The sequence below is a fragment of the Clarias gariepinus genome, chromosome 27, assembly GCF_024256425.1.
Source record: "Clarias gariepinus isolate MV-2021 ecotype Netherlands chromosome 27, CGAR_prim_01v2, whole genome shotgun sequence".
Taxonomy (NCBI): Eukaryota; Metazoa; Chordata; class Actinopteri; order Siluriformes; family Clariidae; genus Clarias; species Clarias gariepinus.
In genome coordinates this window covers 2,274,642-2,297,052 of record NC_071126.1, presented here as the reverse complement: position 1 = coordinate 2,297,052, position 22,411 = coordinate 2,274,642, and the positions used below count along the sequence as shown (strand labels likewise).

At 38.3% G+C, this 22,411-nt stretch overlaps 1 protein-coding gene across 3 annotated transcripts; it reads right to left on the bottom strand.

Moving 5' to 3' along the window:
• Nucleotides 1-17: 17 nt before the first annotated feature.
• Nucleotides 18-20,634, bottom strand: cep135 (centrosomal protein 135). 3 transcript variants are annotated; one of them, XM_053489112.1, is made up of 26 exons: nucleotides 20,328-20,634; nucleotides 18,751-18,884; nucleotides 18,406-18,596; nucleotides 18,124-18,291; nucleotides 17,116-17,260; nucleotides 16,957-17,041; nucleotides 16,733-16,861; nucleotides 15,528-15,743; nucleotides 14,199-14,264; nucleotides 13,711-13,861; nucleotides 13,376-13,602; nucleotides 13,101-13,256; nucleotides 12,782-12,925; nucleotides 10,704-10,781; nucleotides 9,279-9,430; nucleotides 9,059-9,174; nucleotides 8,725-8,879; nucleotides 8,463-8,518; nucleotides 7,251-7,419; nucleotides 7,009-7,119; nucleotides 6,586-6,771; nucleotides 5,977-6,186; nucleotides 4,619-4,821; nucleotides 2,488-2,592; nucleotides 2,217-2,376; nucleotides 18-729 (listed from the first exon to the last, which is right to left on the bottom strand). In XM_053489112.1, the coding sequence occupies exons 2-25, from the start codon at nucleotides 18,861-18,863 to the stop codon at nucleotides 2,217-2,219; spliced, it is 3,492 nt and encodes a 1,163-aa protein (XP_053345087.1). In that variant the 5' UTR covers nucleotides 18,864-18,884; nucleotides 20,328-20,634; the 3' UTR covers nucleotides 18-729. The 3 variants fall into 3 exon arrangements, with proteins under 3 accessions (XP_053345087.1, XP_053345085.1, XP_053345086.1); XM_053489110.1 differs by having other exon boundaries at nucleotides 2,221-2,376; XM_053489111.1 differs by having other exon boundaries at nucleotides 2,221-2,376; nucleotides 13,385-13,602.
• Between the last annotated feature and the right edge of the window lie 1,777 nt (nucleotides 20,635-22,411).

The following is a 22,411-nucleotide window of genomic DNA, read 5'->3' as shown; positions in this document are numbered from 1 at the left end:
GCTGACAAAACAAGTGCTGTAAGAAACTGTGCAATTTTATTCAAGGTAATAACTTAACGATTCAAGTAAACAGACACACAAAAAAGTGATTTACAAAACACGACACCAGTCATAGGTTCAGATTTGGAGAGCAGTTTGAGAGCTCCCTGTAACACTTTTCAGCCTTGAGGACTTTTACTTCCTGTTTCATAGTAATGTTTGTTCTTCTTTACAGCCAGTTCCATAAGAAGCACCACAGGCTGTCTAAAACTAACATTCGGCATAAAAGTACTAACTAAAGTCATAGAAAATACATAAAATACAAATTTAATCCAAGTTCAATGCTGTATTACAAAAGTAGGCGTTTAGTAGTTCACATAAAATGTTAAATATATATACATGAGTTAATTTCCTTCAAAATATAAAAAAAAATAAAAAAATACAAACTTTGTGTCTTTGTGTTTGGCCTCATTGGCATGATCGGGTTTGTTCCTGTAAAACACATCAGGGCATTTGTTTCCAAAAGAAATGATCCAAGATAAATCTGGTGTTTTTGTTCTCTTGATGCACAAAGCCCTGAATCAGAATTCATGCCACAATGGAATGAAGTACTTGAAGCAGACAGACATAAGATGGCCTCTCCAACCAAATCCACAATAACAGGGATGTTGTATTAACAGCGCTTCCAGGGAGTAACTCCATCTCATGTCCACATTTTATTTTCCTCTTTAGTCCTTAAAGCTCACACTTCTGAAAGGAAAGAAAAGAAAGCATGAGCTGAAAGATAATTCAGTAAGATCACTATTTCAGCAATTACTAATGCAAGTTATTTTCTTAAACTACATGCATTAAGGTGGACTTAAATTTGTGTCCTCACTTATAGACTTTAAATATACAAAAATATTAAATGCAAGTTAACTCCAAATCACTAAAGAACATTATTATAATTTAGGAGAGAATAAGCTCTTATGACTATTTGTCTTCTTACAGTTTTTGGCTGTTGGGAGACTTTTTGTTTCATGTACACTATTGGGGAATTCCATTGAACTCTATGAATAATTTATACAATAAATGGTTAAACCACTACCTCACAGTGTCATGTCTGATCTTCTGGTTGCATTATCTTCTTTTTTCTATTTACAAAACCTTTTTGAAATCAGCAGGAATTTAGTTGATTTTTGAATTAACTTTTCTACAACAAACTGGTGTCCTATAAAGGGTGTATTCGAGCCTTGTGGCCAGCAATCCCAGGAATGTCTCCAGTTCCACCACAATCCTGACCAAGAACAACCACTCACTGATGATGAATGAGTTCTTGCTACTAGCAAGTTTAAACAGTCATGACTTCAGTTGCATTTTTTTTTTTTTTTTTTTTTAGTATAGTTGTGATGGAATAACCTTAACATCAAGCTTGTTTATCATTTTCTATTATTACTAGGGACTGGATGCAGTGCCGGTCCCAAGCCCGGATAAAATGTGAGGGTTACACCTGGAAACACATCCGGGGTAAAACCTGTACCAAGTTGTATGCGGATCAGTTGGTCCACTGTGGCCTCCAAAGCCTTAAAACTCAACTTGACACTGAGCGCCTGGTTTGAGTGGCTGTGAACATGCAGGCGTGTGCAGCTTCTAACTCATATGCACTCGCAGTGTTTTGATACTTATGTTATTGATAATCATGTATAATGAGTGGGTTTAAGACTTTGAGAGTCCATTCACCTATCCTGGATGTGTGTGGATATGTGTGTGTGTGTGTGTGTGTGTGTGTGTGTGTGCGAGCGGAGGAAGTGTGGTTTAGCCCGGTTATCTCAGCAGTGGCTCTTGCTGCATGGCAGACTCACGCACAGATAATGTAACCCGATATCTTTAACTGCCCTAAATGACTGCTGATTCTTGGATATCTCAGAAACCATTAGTGCTAGAGTTTATTTTTTGATGTAGTCAGGAGACCTGGCTGAAGATTTTGATATTTTTTTTAAGTTTTTTGACATTACTAGAAAAAAAAAGCACCACACCATCTTCCTGTTATTATATTTATTACTCTCATTGATCTATCTGCTACAGCCAAACATTGTTTTAAACTAGTTCAGTTGCCTTTAGCAACATGGACAAGAACAATTATTCACTTAGCTCAATTATTCACTTATTATTATTCTGCCAAAAGTAAATTTTCATTAATACATTCATAATTATATTTATCTGCTCACAAAAGAAACCCATGTAAATGCAACACTCACTCACTTCTCTGCTGATTTTTCAATTAAGCGTTCCGGAGTTCGTAGGTCAGAAGGGTCAGGTGACAATGGACGGGGACTGTGTGAGATACTGAGGGGGGAGGAGCTACGCAGTGAATTAAAAGACACACCTTGTCTTCGCATCTCCTGGACTGCTCTTTCCCTGAGAAAAACAAAGTATAAGAGATGGGTTGAGGTTGTTGAGGTTGAAGTTAGTATAATGTAGACAGATGTTTTGTATAAAAAGTGCATTAGATGTGGCCGAGTGTCTTACCTCTCAAATCGCTCGGTTGTCAGTTGCCTCTTCAGCACGTCCATTTCTGTCTGGAGATGAGACAGTTTTCCACGCAGCTGAGAAACCTCTCTAGCATGACTTGCCCTGTATGAACCAAACACACAATATGTTTCAGTGAGATCATCTAGTGAGCGTTGGTTCTGATGGTAGAAATGGCTCTTTGTTGAAAGAGGTGAGAGGGTAATGGCCAGATTGGTTCAATGTAACTCAGCTGCCAGAAAGTCAAATAAGCACACACAATCGTGAGGAGCAGAAAATCATCTCATAATGCACAACAAAAGGAACATAGCGCTGCAAAATAAAAATAAAAAATAATTTTAAAAAATCACAATTTCTATTCATACATAAGTACAATGATAAAACAATATTAATTCACCAATCAGACCAGCAAATGATTTAGTCATACAACTTGATTACTTCTCTAATATCTCTTCTTCATTTACAGCATTCCACTGTGACATGTAACAACGAGGCAGACCCAAATATTCTAGTCAATTTACATGGTGGGGTTTGCCCGCTCTTACTGTATTTCCATGTTCTGTCCTGGCCACGGTCAACATCACAACACTGTGCTCACTCAACTCCAGCCAATCAGAGGCTGGGGGTGTTGCACTCTAACGACATTCTGTTCCTGCCTCTTTCCATTGCTGTGTGTGTGCGCATGTGCCAAACCATAACATTTTCATCTATTGTTGCGCTCATCAATGCATGAATATATATAAAAACTTCTGATACCAAAAATTCTATACCGTAAACTATGTACTTAATTTCGAAATACCTAATAGACTCTTAGACATTTAGCTTATGTTGATAAAAATAATAATAAAAATCAACTAACCCATGCTATTTATGAATAACTGTAGTTGGCTGAGTGTCCAAAAGCACAGATCAAGTCAAATAGGCTTTTATTGTCATTTCAACCATATACAGTTCAGTACACAGTGAAACGAACGTTCCTTCAGGACCAAGGTGCTACACTCCATCAACAACATAAATTTACAACACAACTCTACCGGAACCAGCTAGCTAACTAAGAAACCTAATTAGCTGACTAGCTCAGATATGACAGATTTACATTTTTTATTTTTAAGTTAAACTAAAACTACTTCTATACAAAAAAGAGACAACAGTAGACAACAGACAACAACGTGCACGTGCAAATGTGCAAACAAACAGCTACAGAGTGACAAACACAACCAGGTAACTCGATTCAGTACTTTTATAGTAATGAGGTATGAGTTGAGGTAGTGGGAGAAGAAACAGTAAACATTTGACATTCCTGAGTAGCAGCAATGATTTAAAAATACTTATTTAAAAAAATAGCAAGAAGATAAATATTGTGCAATATCTTACAAAAAGAAAAGATCAGGTATGAACAAATTGTGAGATGGTTGTAGATCAGAGTGTTTGTGCATGTGTGTGTTATCAGTTCAGTCCTGATGTTATTTAAATCGTCTGAGTGATTTGTGATTGTGTGTGTGTTTTTTTTATTAGACCAGTCCCTTCGTATTAAGGAGACAGATGGCTTGTGGGTAAAAACTGTTACATAGTCTGGATGTCCAATCAGCCACAATGCTGGTGGCTTTACGGATGCAGCGTGTGGTGTATATGTCTTCAATAGAGGGAAGAGAGACCCCGATGATCTACTCAGCTGTCCGCACTATCCACTGTAGAGTCTTGCGGTGTCATATGGCACAATTCCCAGACCAGACAGTTCTCAAACCAGATGTTAATTATTATTGTTAATATTATATTTATTTCCAATAGTTAAATTATTCCCTTTAAGAGTTCTAAAATAAGGATATGCTACTTTTTTTAACACAAGAGACTAAGGTAGTGCAAGAAATGTTTTGGTTGAAAAAAAAAAAAAAAAAAAAAGAGTCGTGCAGCCCTAATGGAACCTTGAGGCAAACAAGCTACAAGAGCAGAACACCACATTGGGTTCCACTCCTGTCAGCCAAGAGAAGTTATACTATGCACAGATTCATGCAAATTGGCCAGAGGAAGCCTGGAAAAACCTTCAACAGGAACAAAATCTTACACAACATTCTGTCTTTTTTATAGGTGGGTTTTGGAGAGAGCGGGGAGTGGACAGAGAGATGTTCCTTACGTTTTGCTGTCTGCGAGAGCCAGACGGTCTTTGAGCACTTTCAGCTCGGACTCCCTCTCACTAGCGCTGAGGTGGTTCTGAAACTCTTTCTGTCTGTTGGTGGACAGCAGTGTCTCAAGGTTCCGAACAGTCACCTTCTCACTAGCCAGCTGTTTCTTGAGGAGCTCCATCTCCGAACGTACATCCTCCAGCTCACCGGTCATCTGATTTCACACAACACAGACAGCATTCAGCATGTAGTAACTTCTTCAGATTGCTCAGGAGGGTTTCTATTAACTGAATGTAAACGGATTAGCCGTAACATTATGACCCACTCGCCTAATATTAAGTAAGTTCCCGCTTTGCCACCAAAACAGTATTGACTTTTGTGTTCTGACACCTTTTCATTGGAACCAGCATTAACCTGTTCCTCAATTTGAGTAACTCTTCTACTGAATTGGAGTACATGGGCCAGCCAGCACTCCTCATCTGAAAGCCGTGGCCTCCTATGACTGTTGCCAGTTTACCGGTTTTCCTTACTTGTAATACTTTTGGTATGTCCTGACCACTGCAGCCTGGGAAGATCCCACAAGACCAAGGCCCGTATTCACAAAGCTTCTTAGAATTCTCCTATCGCTATATAATCTCCACCAGACAGCTCCTATCTTAGCTTAAAAAGTCCTAGCTGGGAGTCCTAGAATAAAAGTGATTTAGCATTTTGTCCGCTGCTATAGAAACTCCTAAGCCTCTTAAAAGTCTTAAGCTGTTTTAAGGCTGAGATGTTTCATGAATAATTTTTATCTTTACTAAAATTTAGTCCTAAACTTAAGGAGATTTTCTAAGAACATGTCATAATTCTAAGAATTTTCAATATCTCGTTACAGTGGCGGCTGAAAGTCGGTGGGATATATTAGGCAGCAGGTGACCTTTCTTTTTTGAAGTTGATTTGTTGGAAGCAGAAAAAAAAGGAAAACATAGGAATTTGAGTGACTTCGACAAGGGCAAGATTGTGATGGCTAGAGGACTGGATCAGATAAACTCCAAAACTGCAGGTCTTGTGGAATGTTTCCAGGCTGCAGTGGTCAGGACATACAAAAAGTCATCCAAGGAAGGAAAACTGGTGAACTGGCAGGGCCAGGGCTTACTGGTGCACATGGTGTGTAAAGCCTGGCTTGTCTCCGATCCAATTGATGCACTAGTGTAGATCGAATTAAAAAGGTTAAAGCTGGTTGTGACAAAAAGGTGTCAGAACCCACAACACATCACTGTTATGGTGGCAAAAGGGGGACCTATTCTAGGTCAGGTAGGTGGTCAAAATGTTACGGCTAATCAGTGTATATGTAAATGCTTAAAATGTGTGTGTACTGTGGAACACTTGCCCTCTCCAACTCCATGCTCTTGGCAGCGAGTTGACGTGTAGTTAGCTCCTTGTTGGAGTCTAGTTTAACACAGAGCTCTCGTACAGAGGCGAGGTCTGCAAGTACAGATGCTTTCTCCTCACGGGCTGACTGCAACTCCTCCTCCAGCCGAGACGTTGCCCGCACCATAGAGGACACCTGAGCCTCGTATGCCTGCAGTGCGTTTATGTGCTACACAAAAACATAATTTAAAAAGATTCCTCATTGTTGTGCTTTGTACTAAAATTATAAAAGTTTTCCAAGACACAGTATTGGACCGTTGAAATAAATGTACTGTGCTTTATTTTCCTGCATTTGAGCACAGCACGTTTTTAGGACACTGTACATTAAACAGATCCACAACTGCTTGTTCCATATATTCATCCCTTCTTGGATAAAACAAAATTATTACTTTTGCACAACTTCCACATGGCCACTACGTAGTTCGCCTTTGCAAAGCTATCCATTAACCTTTAATTGTTCTCCATGTGCGACCACCACAACATTTTTACACTTTAAATAAAGGCATCTTTATGTAAAATCTATCAAGAATCTCCATTTGGATTTAATCCTGAAGTATTGTCACTCTACCTCTTGTATCTCTCGCTCCTGCAGGGAGACTTTCTCTCTGAGGTGCCTGCGCTCTGTGTCAGAGGAGAGAAGCTCCAGTTTGATGGAGTTGTTGAGGCCTTCGGCCTGTTGCAGTTTCAGCTCGCGCTCCTCTGAGTCCGTGTGAGCAGAGCGGAAACGTTCCAACATCTGCCTGTTCTCCTGTTCCTGTTAAATAACCAGCTTATTATTAGCTGTTGTAATTCTCTTTAAAGGTGCTAATTAGTGATATTCCAAGGTACCAATACAAGGATGATCAAGCTGGAATTTTCTTTTTTCACACACAGTACACAGTTTTTTCTAAAAAATTCATACAGTGATGCACATCAACATCCCATGATAAATAATAATATATATTATATATATATAATAACATATATACAGTAAATAATAAATAAGGTTTACCTTAGCCGCCATAATTTTCTCAATCTTGGCCACTTCAGAAATATAAGAGTGGACCCTCATCTTTAGCTCGTCCCTCTCTCTTAGTGCCTCTTCCATTTCTCTGTGCACTGCCTACAGAGACATTGTGGGTATCACAGCACAGACACATAGTGTAAGTATCTTGTTGCCCATGAAGCAATAGAGCATTTTATAAAGCTGTAAAGCTGTACAGCTCCATCCTGTGCTGCACCGTGTGTGTATACCTGGATCTCTCTGGTCATAGTAGCCAGGTCATCCTGTAATCTACGGTTCTCTCTCAGCGCAATCTCTCTGTCTCGGCTGACTGACGACTGCTCCTCCTGCGACTGATCTAGCTGTCTGCGCAGACTAGCTATCTCCCGCTCGCGACTGTTCAGGACCCCCTTTACCTGTCTGTAAAATATACAACACACAAATTCTCCACCAACAGTTATCACAAACACCAAATATCTATAAATCAAATGGTATATTACATAAAAAATAACACGCAACAGACTTGTGTGTTCATGAAAACATGCAATCATACAAAAATAATCCATGCAGAGGCGGTGTGATGCCCAAAGCGAATTATTTTTGTATAATTGCTTAGTCTGGAGTGTGTTATATATATACTTATACTGTATAACTTACTTATAATATACTTAAAATAGTTCATAGATCCCATACAGACAATTAAGTTTTTTATTTATTAAACAACATATTTTCTCCCATCAGTAGTACAGGCCATACCGACCTACTGTCATCCATGCTGTGACCAACAGTTATTGAAAATAACAATTGTTAGACCACCTTGCTTTTTTGCATGCGGTGTGATACATATAGTTCCATGTCCCAGTGCTTTTACCATGCTTAATCACCACTCATGGAACGCCTCTCGTCCAGTAGTGTCCAATCTTTACCAGAGAGGGCCAATGTGTGGCTTCTGCTTGGTTGAAATAAAAGCTGGCACCCACATTTTTTGGCACCCACAAATTTGTTATTTGCACAAAAAACTCTTTTCTGCTGCTATCCACAGGTAAATGTTTACTGTTTCTTATTGCACTACCTTAAATTACTACCACAGAGCATTGAAACATATTATGTACTTCTGTCACTTTTGTCTGCACATTTGCACATGCACTTTGTTGTCTTTTTCTGTATAGGACTTTAGATAGGATATTTTCTGTTAATTTATAATGTTAATCAGGTTTTTCTCTTATTAGTTAGTTAGCTAGTCAGTTTTGTTAATTTATGTTGTAACTTTGTCGTATGTAGCACCTTGGTCTTGGAGGAACATTGTTTCGTTTCATCGTGTACTAAACTGTATATGGTTGAAATGTAAATAAGGGCCTACTTGACTTCACCTGACTACTGTCTATGTTACATCCAGGACTACTGACCAAGCAGATTCAAACACATTGTTTTATAAAAAAAATAAACAATAAAAAAAAACTCACTCTAATGAGATCTCCATTTCTGTTATAGTGAGGCGAACTTCTGTCAGCATCTTCTCCTGCAGAATATTGGAAGCTAGCAGTTAAAATCACAAATAATAATAACCTCCAGTTTAAGGGCTTAACTTTATAACATACATTTTCAACATTATTTCAACAAAATACATTTTTCTTGCTTTTTAAACTGTGTATAGTTTTAAGTGAGACATGGAGGGTATGATGTGTTGTTTCAGTGCTTCCGTGATGACCCTTATTTCTGAGCTACCTTCTTGTGTAGCTGGTCTTGCAGCAAAACTATGCTCTCTGCCTTCTGGTCCACTGCCTCCTGCAGGATGTCTTTTTCTCGATCCAGAGATGCTATGGCGGTCTGCAGCACTCCCACTTCATCTTTCTGAGAAATCCCATTCCGACTCAGCTCAGCTAGAAACAAACGCAACAACTGCCTGGAGACGTGCTTTCTAATACACTTATAGCATATAACATATATAGCAGATTGAATAACATATAATAGCAGATTTAAAGCGTAGGATCAAATTTGTCATGAAACATAGTAAAGGGAATAACAGAAAACATTACCGTGAGGAATGAGTGCAACTTACTGATTCTCTCCTCTAATTTGTCCATTTGTTGGTGAGCCGCCTGCAGTTCGCTCGCCTTTACAGACAACCTGTGCTGAACATCCGAGAGAGACTTCTCCATCTGCTCCTGTAACAGCCTGCAAACACACATTTTTTTTTTTGTTTTCTAAAATTTATGGATGGATGCAAGCACCCGAAATCCAAAAGAGTCTGTGTTACAAAAAAATACAATCTGCTGTACCTCAGAGTGCTGCTCTCCGCCCTGTGCTGAGCCAACTCCTCTGCGTTTTGAAGCAAGGCTGCTGAACGGGCCTTCAGCTCCTCCTCAACAGCTACACGGCTCTCCTTTAATATAGCGACCTGAGTGCGCAGATCTGCTCGCTCTCTCTCCAGCTACATTCAGGTGCAAAATTTGGGTGCAAAATAAGTCTCAATTACTAAAGTTATACACTGAGGCAAATACTGCAATATGAGGACACTACTGTCAAAGAAGTGTGGGGTGGCCAAAATGTTTGGACCCATAGTAAATTTTCCTTAAATAATTTTTTTTTTCTTTCAGACCCAAGATGGCTTCCAAACAACAGAAGATCAAATACAATGAGATCTAACTGCCCTCGACTTTTCTCTTTGGACTGCTTTAAGTCAATAGTCTATCGACACTGGCAAATCATGTTTGCAGTAAAAATAAAATAAAACAAATTACCCTGCTTGCTCTTTAACAAGTTAAAATTAATTTTAAACTCTTTGCTCATCTTGCAAAACACACGCAGACCAAGTTACTCCCAATTCAAGGTTCCACTGTAAAGCAAAAAAATCTGTAGTGTCCGTAACTCAGTCAAATTCAAGTTGCAATATTATTAACAATAAAAAGTTAACAATTTTGCACTTTAGAATAATAAATTTTTCCATGTTAAGGTCTTCTCATGTGAAATCTAAATTGGCGTAAGTTTTACCTGCATGACAATTAAGATCATTGAAAAATTTGAATTTAAAAGTTACGGACACTACATAAAAGGGCTCGAAATTGTATTTAGCAAATGTGTTTCTTTTTATATATTTATATTAGATTAAAAAAAGCATGGATCATTAGATAAGAAGGATTAAGTATTAAGTTATATGATCCTATCTGAAAATTCACTTTGTTTGTATAACTTTTAAATAGATTTTGTACTACAGAAGCAGACTTTGTACCTCAACAATTGGTACAAGCCTACCTGGAAAGAATATAAACCCTGAGAATCTTTCTGTCTAATCAGGTTGGGTAAAATTTAGATGTTTTATAATTTTTTATTTTATTAGACATCTCTTAGATTCATGGATAGGGTTAAATCTAAAAGATGGAAAATTCCAAGCACTGCGATAACTAAGATGCCTGTAGATCTTTCAAGCTCAAAGGTATGCAATTTTTGTGAGAAATATCTTAATACCGAATGGAATTTCAGATGCCACTCAGGTTTTTCTTTTGTGTTAAAAAAACTTTACGGTCATGGATGACCAAAAAAAAAAAAACATTCTCACATACCTGCATTACAGAACTTCAAATCTACAACTACATACTCAGAATCGCCTCAGTGCACATTACACACAGCAGAAAGCCTTCAGCATGTTTGCTTACATCTGGTACCATCAGTACATAATCATTAATAGAGTAAATTGAGAGTTGTACCCTCTGAACAGTGTTCTCCAGCTCCATTATTCTTATCTCCTCTTGCTCGCTGTCTGTCAGGGCTGATGTCTGAACCACCTGCACATACCAGCATTCAAGAACTTTCTTTATAATCATTATGAAAGCATGACAAAACTGCAAGTTTGTGCCAACCTCCAGCAGTGCCTTTGTATGTGTAAATTCTGTCTGTTTACAAATATAAATAAATAATAATAATAAAAAAAAACAATGGTAAAGAGTGTAGAATTTTAGCAAATTAAGTACAGGTAAGAACAACGGCATATAAATACAGGTAACAATAGCATCCAACCAATACAAATATTGAAGGTACAAAGGGAGTTTTTGTTTTTATTAATGTCACAATTATGAACTACTAGTGTACTGTAGTGTTGAATGATGTATGTACAGTCATGTTCAAATGTTAAAAACATAACTAAAAAATCATCTGATCATATCGGGTCTCAGCATTAGGCCAAAATAATCTTAATAAAATAATAATAAACTTTTTTCACCGGCCATTATTTCTTCAACAAAAATTAAGCCTAGGGAAAAAAAACAAACATGTGGACAATACTAAGTACCCCCTAAGTATTGCCAAAGAAGGCATGAGGGCAAGTTGCAGCCAGGTGCTATTAATCATCAGCCCTTTGATTAATTGATTGGCAGCTGGTGTTCAGACCTTTGTAAAAGCAGAGGTTTGTTGTTCTGGAGCCTACAGGTGTTGTGTTAACGCAATGCCAAAACCATTTCCAAACAATTTAGAGTTCAACATTTTACAGTGAGAAATATTATTCACAAGATAAAATAATAAAAAAAAAATCCTGAGTGGATGCCCTAGCACATTTACCCTAGGTTCAGAGAATACAATGCTACGTCTCATGACCCTAAGTCCATGACAGTAAAATTAAAAGCAGACTGATTTGATTTGTTTGAAAAAGTTGCCAGGTAAGTTGCCAGGTAAACTGTGTAAAAAGAACATGGAAGCATGACTGAGGTTCGGAAAACTGCATCTGAACAAACCACAAGGCTTCTGATACAATGTTCTATGGACAGATGGGACCAAAGCAGAGCTGTTTGGCCTTAATGCAAGTGCCATGTTTGGCGAAAACCAAACAGCATTTTAGCAGAAACACCTCATACCCACTGTCAAGCATGTCCGTGGAGGAGTGATGATTTTTTATTGTTTTGCAGCCACAAAAAATGGAAATGGTCGACCATGAACTCCTCTGTATACCAGGGTATTCTAGAGACAAATGTGAGGCCATCTGTCCGACTTTTTTAAAAATTAGGTTATGCAACAAGACAATAATCCAAAGAACAACAGGACGATGATCCAAAGAACAATCTACCCCAGAATGGCAGAAAAATTAATCAATTACGGCTTTGCAATGGGCAAGTGAAAGTCCAGACCTCATTCCAATTAAAATTTTGTGGCGGGCCCATAAGAGTGCATAAGTTATTGACCAAAAACACTCAAAGAACTGTATCAATGTTGTAAAGAGGAATGCGAAGTGATGTGACTGGTAAAGTCATACAGGAAATGCTTACTTCAAGCTATTGCTAATAAAGGTGGATCTACAAGCTATTGAATCATGGGGGGTACTTGCCCAAATCTATTGCTTACATGTTTTTTCTTTTCGTTTTCATTTTTGTTTAACAAATAAAGGCGCAGTAAAAAGTTATATGTTAAGGTTTGTCTGAAGTTGTATTTGCCTAAAAACAAGACAAGCATCAATCGAATATGATTTTTATTATGATTTATAAATTTCCTGTACTTAGGGGCGGGGGGGTGGGGGGGGCGGAGGGCTGGACGGGACACGACTCGTTTTTTTTTTTTTTTTTTTAGCTTCATACGTAGAGTTTTGAGCAATCAACTTTCAGTGCAAAGGAACTAATTGAAAGGTATTGTCATGGTGATAAATCAGAAGTTATGACAAATGCAGCAAATGGAGAACATGTTGAAAAATCATAGAGTATTCCCTTATGGTTCGGGAGAAACAGACAAAACTACTCTTAAAAAAATTTGCACTGTGGTCTGCCACAAACATAAATGGTTTAACCAAACCACCCACACGAACCTTGAGCCTCTCACGGAGCGTGTCTCTTTCTGTTGTAACTTTTTGGAGTTCAGTGTCTGCCTGCTCTCTCTCTTCTCTTACTCTCTGCTGCAATTCAGGAGACAGAACTAACTTGCTGCGAACACTCTGCAGTTCCTCCTGGGCCTAAGCGCGCACACACACATACACACACACTACAGTAAATACATAAATAGTATCCCTTTTATATTTATTTATATTTATTTATTTTAGAAAATTTGCCAAGCCATGCTCATGTTTTATTGCTATTATTTTAACATCCATGCACATATGTTATGTGCTAAAGTTCTGTATTTGTCACCTGTTGATATTGAGTGCTCAGTTGATCTCTCTCACTGGTGAGCAGTTTGACTTTAATCTGGATGTCCTCCATGTGTTTCTCAAAGCTCAGCAGCATGGCTTGCAGCTCATCTCTCTCTCTAAGGACACGTAACATCTCAGTGTCTGCACTCTCTCCCTGCACACAAACAGCAAGCAGAGCAGAAAATATGTTATATAATGGAAGAATTATACCAAATGCTCAACTTATACCAAATGTTCAACACTGTTTATTAGTGTTTGCTCAGAGTATCGTACTCTTCTTACAGGCCAGCTCCCACGCCCTCTGGGACTCCTGCTCTTGGAGGGACTGAAACTGTCTGCCCCACCCCTTGTCTTTCTGTATTTTTCCGCCTCGTGCCTGTAGTGGTCCCTTTCTTCTTCCAAACTCTTTACAAAAGCATCCAATCGAGAAGGAGATCGCTCTTTGGCACACATGCCATGACGAGCACGCATGCGCTCCAGTTCCAAAATCATTTCTTTATCTGAAACAAATTTATGTGAGAAATCCAGGAGAAGCTTGGATATGCTATATTGTACATTTATTCAGCTTCATTTTATATGTTGTCCACTGACTAATATCTGCATCTCACCAGCTTGCGTCATTTTATCTACTTTGTCCTGCAGTCTCCTTTTTTCCTCCTCCAGGAAATTCATCAATCCCTCCATCTTCCCATTCCGCTCCTGCACTTCTGAGAGCTGATCCTGTAGACGGTCCTTCTCGTGATTGTTTTCTGCTAGGCTCTGAAGCAAAGGCAAATAAGCATATATGCAGAAACCATAAATAGCTAAACAAAAGAATAAAGAATAAATCTGCAACAATCCTAACATAGAATGTCCAGTGGAAAACTTTCCTAGAAAAGGAGGCTATTATAACACCTTTAGCCCTGTTCTTATCTAGATCTGTGATGCTATCCTTTCACACCATTACAGGTATTTAACAGACTACTTAAGATACACATACTACTTACAGATAAACAGAAAATTTATCAGCTTATTTTATATGAATAAGCTGATTTATATTTTATTATTATTTTATTTCATGCCGACTGCAGAGTTTTCAGGATCCTGTAATACCGACCTGTCTTAATTTAGAAATCTCTTCCTCCAGTTCTTCTGTTAGTCTGTACAGCCGCTGAATCTCTTTCTGTAAATAGAGTCATGGGAGTAATAAACAGAGCAGCAACGTCTTTATAATGCCTGTACTGTTAAACAAAGACAAGTTTCCTAGATTTATGTTTACTTTTTTTTGTCTTAACAGTTCACCCTGCTTCTGTGGCTACAAAAGATAGATAGATAGATAGAACTTTATCGTCAATTTAGCACTTTATTCTGGTACTCAAAAATGAAATGCAGAAGTGCAAATAGTAGTGTATATACATCAATTCAAATACTGGTATTGTGCAACGTATAAGATGCATGATACATAATCTATAAGTGTATATGAGTGAAATCTAATCTTCCTATAAGTTAAGATTTATCTGAGATGAGTCCTCATTGGACACAACAGATCTTCCATGGTCCTAGATCCGACCTTCTTTGCTGTTCTCTTAAACTCACTGCACAGGTTTTCAATGGTTAAGATTAGGGGACTGGGGTAGCCATGTAAAAAGCTTAATTCTGTGATCATAAATTTTTTTGGTGGATTTGGAGGCCCTTGTTCTACTAGAAATTCCAAAAGGTAGTTGCAGCTTTTTTTGGGCCTTTCTGAACATCTTGTTCACTGCATGCCAAACTTTCTGGAGAGGTTCATTACACCGTAGTTTATTTATTGCCCTTATTGTAGATTTGGCCTTTTTTAAGTAAGAATTCATTTTTATTTTTTTATAGTTGTTTGTCTTCTTTTATTTGTGTATTCTGTAATCTTCTACATGTTGCGGAATGGTTAAAGGAATTTGGAAGTTATTTATATTTGTTTATATTATAATTATAACTCAGTGAAGCAGGAAGTCACGAATGATAACTTGTGCACTTCTAAACACACATTTTTTTAGCCCATGTAAATAAATTCCAGTTGTATCCATAGATGTAGAATAACTGGACAAACCCTCCATGAAATCATCTGTAGGTTTTCTGAAAAGTGATTCTGAAGCTCAACTGTGGGAGCTTTGGTTATTGCCATCTTGGCAGGAGCTGACTCCATCTAAAACCTGGTTGATTCATAAAAGACCAACTGGGTAAAGCAAACAGGGCCTGGCTATTGGTTGGAATACATCTTCTTACTTTTACAATTTCTGTTGTAAAGTTGCACATTTTAACATGAGGCTTTATGGGCTGAGGACTGACTTACTTTTGGAGCTAGCGGACATTCAAGTAACTGCACATTTTTGGCACGTCTGCATTAAAGTCATTTTTTAAAACTGGAGGTTGCCCCCTGGTTATATCACCTATGCGTGTAAAAGTTTTTCACCTTGGCTTCCTGCAGTTCCATGTCAGCCGTCTCCAACACTATCTCTTTGTCCCTCTCTAACTGCTGTGCGAGCTGGTCGATCTGGGTGAGTTCGCTGCACAGCTCCTGGTTCCTGGCGCTCAGGTCGGCCATCTCAGTGGAAACTGTATTCTTCTTCTGTTGTAGTCCATCCACCTTCTGCTCCAGAGTCCTGTTTGTCTCCTGCAGGTATTCAATCTTAGAAAGAGGAAGAGAGTTTTATTCCCTTAGTTAACCAAAATAATGCTGTTAATGATAGACCTTATGAAATCGAGTATCTTCTCATAGGTTCTAGCACTCCTCTATACTGCCTAATAAAGTATGACATTGTAGTGTGTTTTATCCGGTTAAAATCAGGTCCTTAGGGACAATCTAGAAGAAAGCAATACCAAAACAGTGCTCTCAGTGGAGGTTACAGGTTATTTTAGTAGATAGGGTTGTGGTGAAGTGATGACAACTAATGTGGCACACCTGAGCCCTTTTGTTGCATATATTTATGTATGCGCATGCAGAGGAAAAAAACAGGTAGATTTGTTTTAACCAAATTTTATTTTGCTGATGTCTTCTGAAAGATGTTATACTGTTACTGAGTTTCCAAAAAGTGTAAAAATAATGGATGTGTTAATTATATCACCATGGTATGTTAACATAGTAAGCATCCCTAAAAAGGCATAAACATTTGGCACATACAAATTTATTTAATTTATACATATATATTACATTTTTGTACATCGTACAATACTAGGAGATTACTAATGCAATATTAGGTTTTGTTATTAAGTTACTGTTTATTTTCCTAACCATATAAATAAGCTATCATGCAAGTAATCCAAGTTTAAAAAAAAAACTTTAAAGGGATAGTCTTAAAGTAAAATGAAGGTGCATAAAGCATGTCATATATGACAAAATGCTAACTCATTTAGCTTAATGGAACTGCAGAAGCTTCTTATAAGTCACAGCTGAACTTTGCAATGCATTTTTGCATGAAACGATGGTTGTTGAATTTGGGTCTGGTTACTTACCTTGTACTTGTGTTCCGGGTGACAAACTTCGGTTGGTGTGCAGAGCAGCAAAATATATAATTACCCTGACCTATTGTAATATACTTTCATGCACCATCATTTTAATTAAAGACAGGCTTAAAAAATTTACTATTATTGTCAATTTCTAAACATTTAATTAGTTACCTGTAAGTTTAAGTGAGCAATGAGCTTTTCATTACTGATGTTCTGAGCCTCCAGAGAGATGACATCATATGGTCGTCCTCCATCTAGAGCCCGGTTCAGGCGCTCAATCTCTTTATCTCTTTCCTCTACCTGCACCAAAAAAATACTTGCTTAGCTTTTATAGACCTATGATTTGCAGTTACTTATATTTTTCAGTCTCTAATTATCATTAATATCACAAACACCTGAGTGTTGAGGTGCTTGATTCCCCCCTGGGCTCTTTCTAGATCCAACTTTAGTGCTTTTACTTCCTGCTGCAGCTCTTGAATCCTAAAACAAGAAGCACAAATCTGAAAGAATAATTCTGATTACACTTGTAACTGTAGTAATAAGTTCTCTCAAACCTGTTGTCAGCAACATGAAGAAGATCAGCAATGTACGGGTCATCAGGCTGCGCCACAGCTGGAGATGTAAGTCTGTGGGCGGCAGGGAGGAGCTCGTCTATCTGCATGCGCTGGCGTCTGAAAGGGATTGGCCTCTTTTTCCCTCCTGTTTAATCAAAATATACCACACATTAAGGTTTTATACTAACATTTTAGTGTTAACTAATTTTTTTTTTTTTTTTTTCAAATTAACTCCTTGGTGGATTTACTAACACATTTGGGATCATTATACGGTAGGAACTTTTTTTTTTTTCACAGACATCCCTTCTGGAATGAAAGAAAATGAAAGAGAATAGACTGAGTGTTGACTAGGCCATACCATATCCAACACCATGCTTTAGAGTTGGTATGAGGTTGTTCTGATCAAATTTTCTAGCAGACACAGCTTCTGGTACGCTCTTTATACAGTATCTAACAACTCTTGACTCGTCTATCCATAACATAGAATTCCTGGTCCTTTCCTAGTTACACTTTAGCAAACTTTAGTCTTGCCCTGATACTCTCTTCAGACGTGAAAAAGCTTAGGCGGCCTCTCATATGCGGGTTGACCCCTTGTGGGTAGTAGCATAATTACAGCAGATCTGTGGGATTTTTTCTAAAGATATTTAGAATAGATGTAAGTGACTCACTCTCACTTATCGTCTATACGCTTTATCCTGTAATTCATGGTCTCCTGGAGCTTTTTACAGGAGCCTTAGGGCACGAGGTGGGGTCCACCCTGGACAGGATGCCAATCCATCGCTGGGCACACACATACGTACACTCAGGAAATAAATACGGGCAATTTGGGAACATCAATTAGCCTAATCTGCAGGTCTTTGGACTGTAGGAGGAAACCGGAGTACTCAGAAGAAACATGACGATGACATACTTATTAAACATATAATTTTAAAGAGATTACATTTAAGAAAAGCTTGCAACATTTGCTAGATTTGGTTACAAGTTTGAAGTTTGGGTTTTTCATCTTACCTGGTGTCTGCACTACAGCCTGCATGTTTTTCTCTTGGAGCTGCTGAATTTTTTCGCTTTTGGCTTTGCTGTCCTTCTCTAGGGAATGGACCTTATGTACATACTGATTGTTAAGGAACTTTAGATCTGTGGTCTCATGGTCCAGTTTCCTGATGAAAGCCTTTAGCTCTAATCACAGAATTACATGTTATCAGGAGGATTTCATAAGTGTTATAAACAGTTTAAAAATCCCTGAGCGAATTGTATTTAATGTACACGATGTAAAGCTTGGAGTCTGCTTACCTCTAGTTGTTCGATCCTTATCCTCCCTTAATTTGAGAAGCCCTAGGTGCAGTTCGTTATTCTCTCGGATGAGCCGAGCGTTTTCCGTCTTGTACGGTTCCAGCAGAGAGTCAACATTTCGACTATCCTTTTCGGTCTTCCCAGCTGAGAGTTTGGCACTTCGAAGACTTTCAGTAGTGTGGACTAAATCACTGCAAAATAAACCTCCACAAAATTATTTCTAATCTACAACATGCAAGTAAACTAACAGCCTTTAGTTTAAGACTAAAGTTTAAAACTTTTAACTACTGAAGGAAAAGGCAATAATTTATTGCATTTTAGAAATAATCATGAGAAATTACTTACCCAAAAAGCTTTTCAACCAATGGCAATGACTCGATGCCTAACGGCTGCCTATATCCTAGCTGGTCCAAACGCTTTCGGAGATTTAGAAATTTCCGCTCTGCGGTGGTACTCATGGTGGCACTCTGTGCAATGCGCTGTGAATGTGAATGGATTGTATTAATACAAACATCAAATCTTTAAAAACAATAAAGCTTTAACTACAATTCTGTAAATTTTTCAGAGATGGAGGTATAAACTGATTCAGTTACATGTCGCAAATCTTTTGTAGGACAATTCATGTATTTCTACACTGATTCCAAAATCTTTTTTTTTTTTTTTTTTTTTATTAACTATTTATTTATATACAAACCTGGCAACGACAGGCAAACAGATAACAACCATAAACACTATTAATATTTCTTTTAAAAACCACCAGGAGCTTATTTTGTCGGTTTAATGATAAACTGCCTTCTTAAAAAATGTCACGAGTAATAAATGTTGGGTTGTTAATCATGATCAAACTAAACCTGGTTAAGAAAAAGGTCCAATTAAATAGTTACAGCAGACAATGTTTGAAGAATGCAGATGAACGTGCAGCTATGTTGGACAATTCATCAGACATTCATCAATATAACAGTTTTCCTTGTTCTCTTTCTTTTGCTCTCGTTCTTTCAAGCTACACATGGCGTTCCTAAGCTCCCACTGATCCAGGCCCACTCTGTCCTCCGGACCCGTCTGACTTCCTGGTCCAGAAATGTGGCTGGCAATCTCGTTGCATGAAGGCTCATGTAGTCTGCTTGGGATGAGTGTGGTGACTGTTTACAGTTCCACTTGACCATGAAGATGGTCTTGGAATGCAGCTGTTTCCTGATGACTTGTGACAGCAGTCGGCTCAGCAGTTCAGAACTTAATTTCCTGCAAACAGTTTTGTACCCGAGCCTCCAATGACAAAAGTGGATAATTAAAAAGTAATTTAAACACCTGTCCTGTTCTAACTTCTAGCCTCTTAACACACTACAACTGGAGCTTAATCAATGCTATCGGATATCACCCAAATGAGGAGGGGTTCGCTGGTTCTTCTCAAGAACAATTGTTAAATGCGCTATAAAACAAAATAGTATTGAATTCATCAGATTGTGGCTAAAGCCCTGAAATAAATGCACAGATAACCAGACCTAAATCTTTAAAATGGCACTAGGTTTTGGAGCATAGCCGCGTTTGTTCCACTACAAGAGCATTAGTGTGATTGCGTACTGTTAGCAGGATGTCATGGAAGGCGTATTTTATAGTAGTAGTTCACTCAGGGCTTTGTGTTTGAGGTTCTTTCAGTCTTACCTTCTCCTACTATGTCTTCATGTGTGTGATCACAGTTTGATAACAAATAACCCAACATGATGCTTGTGACAGCTGGGTGTCCAAATACTTTCTGTCAAGAATCCTCCTACAGTTCAGCAGCTTATTTACTAGTAAAATGGCTTTTAAATATTATTCCTAATACCATGTTACAAGTCACAAAAAGAAGGTTAAAAAAAGACTAGCTTAGTAGTTTTAACTGAATGTAACCTTAACATGAATTATAAACAGCTAAAACGACTTACCCAAGAGCTTTATTACTCGACGTGCTCCTATCAGTCAGCTAGCTTAGTTAGTTAACGAGTTGGTGAGGTAGCAGCTCAACGTACACATTAGCACTTAGCTTCATTAGCTAACGTTAGCTATGTTTACAATGAACTCAGGAAGGGGGAAAAAAGCCGTTTTCTCTAAACCTGTCAAATAAAGCGGAACATATTGTGATTTTTTTTTTATAACTCACACTATCGCATTAAACTTCTGAATTTTTGTGGGGGTTATTTAATCTCTTTTCTTTGTAGCTAGCTATCCTGCAGCTAGTTTCCTTCCTTTAAGTCTTCCGGCGACGTTTGAAAATGGCGCCCAACACAAACTGAATTGCCATAGAAACCAGAGGTTTAAAATGGAGAAACAGCACCACCATGCGACGTTTAAAAAAGTGTAACATATAAAAGAAAAGAGAATAAAAGGAAGAAAGTAAAGCTTAAATCCAAAACCACTTTAATACACTATAAACTTACACCTGACATCACATCCTTACGTGGTTCCTCAATTGCCTATAAAATGCTAAACCTCACTCATCATCATCATCTATACTCCTTTATTCTGTCTACAGGGTCAGGAGGACCTGGAGCCTATCCCAAGAGACCTAAGGCATGAGGCAGGGGACACCCTGGACGGGGTGCCGATCCATCCATTGCAGGGCAGACCCACACATACACACACTCACATTCACACACTACAAGCATTTTGAAACACTAGTTAGCCTAATCTGCATGTCTTTGGACTGTGGGAGGAAACCGGAGCACCCGGAGGAAACCCACCAAGCGTGGAGAGAACATGCAAACTAAAAGTCCTAGGGCAGTCAGATTCCCTGATTTGATTTGATTCCCGCCTCAAGTCTGTCTGCATAGTCCAGGTGATCACGTTTCATGATTAGGCTAATTGTCATTCCCAAATTGCCTGTAATGTGTAAGTGTATTCATGTGTGTGTGTGTGTGTGCCCTGATGGATTGGCATCCCATTAAGGATTAGTGCCCTAAGTTTCCTGGAAACCACTTACTGCTAAATCGCCAGGAATAACTCTGTTCCAACTTAACAAGACAACTTCACCACATAAGAATTCCATGAAGACCTGGAGCATGTGAAGTGTGGACTGGAAGAACTTAAGTGCCTTACACACAGCCTTTACCACTGAATTTTTTAAGATGCACTGGACCGCACATTACACGTCGGGCCTCCTCACACAACATCATCACCCACTCTTTTTCACAAATATTTTTGTAGGAGGATGATCACAAATCCCCAGAGCCATGCTTCAAAATCTAGTGAATGGATGACTAATTTTGAAATGTATAATTCTATATTATATCATATCATACATTTTTAAATCTATTCATAGCATAGGCAATTTAACAGGATAGTCTAATGGTGCTTAGGGTAGTGCAGCTTAATGGTGAGTAAAAAGTGAGCCACATTCTGGTTATATTAAAGCTTAAGTTGGCTGCACCGTCTTATCAGCTCATTCCATTCAAGGCTACTGTCTCCACAGTCACTGCTGAGCAGATGTGAACGTGTACATCAGTTCATTTGTAACTGCGGTGTGAGCAAAAATGGATGTGATTTGCACAAATAAAGAGCACCGTGCAGTAATTTGGTTGTACCTGGTGCCATTATTTATCGGAGAATTTGTGCGCAGTATGGAGAAGTTGTTTTGTCGGGAAGAAATGTGTATGAATGGATAGAGAATTTCCATCTAACTTCCATAGAGTGTTAGCCATCAAGAAGGATCCCATCCATGTCTACAGCTGATGATAAACAACCTCACGCTTCGGCCCCCACTGCCAACATTCTGAAAAAAGAAGAAATGTTTTGAGGTGTTAAAGTAACCCCTATAGTCCTGATCTTGCTCCATCTGGTTTTCAACTGTTTTTCCCCTACTGTAAAAGCAGCCCTACGATGAAGAAGGGCTTGCAACTCAGACTAAAGCATTTTTTATGAGAAAATAATTTTTTTTGTTAAAAAATAAAGTGTATTGAAAAGGAAGGAGATAATGTGTGAAATAATATTTTATGTTACATGAAAAAAATTCTATGAACAGAGTGCAAATAAT

What these genes read in the sequence shown, in the direction of transcription:
- cep135 (XM_053489110.1), bottom strand. Translation starts at nt 18,863, where the DNA reads ATGAGTACCACCGCAGAGCGGAAATTTCTAAATCTCCGAAAGCGTTTG. An exon ending in GGCTGTAGTGCAGACACCAG is followed by an intron (nt 17,261 to 18,123) that starts GTAAGATGAAAA and finishes TTGATTAAACAG; the next exon opens with GAGGGAAAAAGAGGCCAATC. An exon ending in CTTCATGTTGCTGACAACAG is followed by an intron (nt 17,042 to 17,115) that starts GTTTGAGAGAAC and finishes TTCTTGTTTTAG; the next exon opens with GATTCAAGAGCTGCAGCAGG.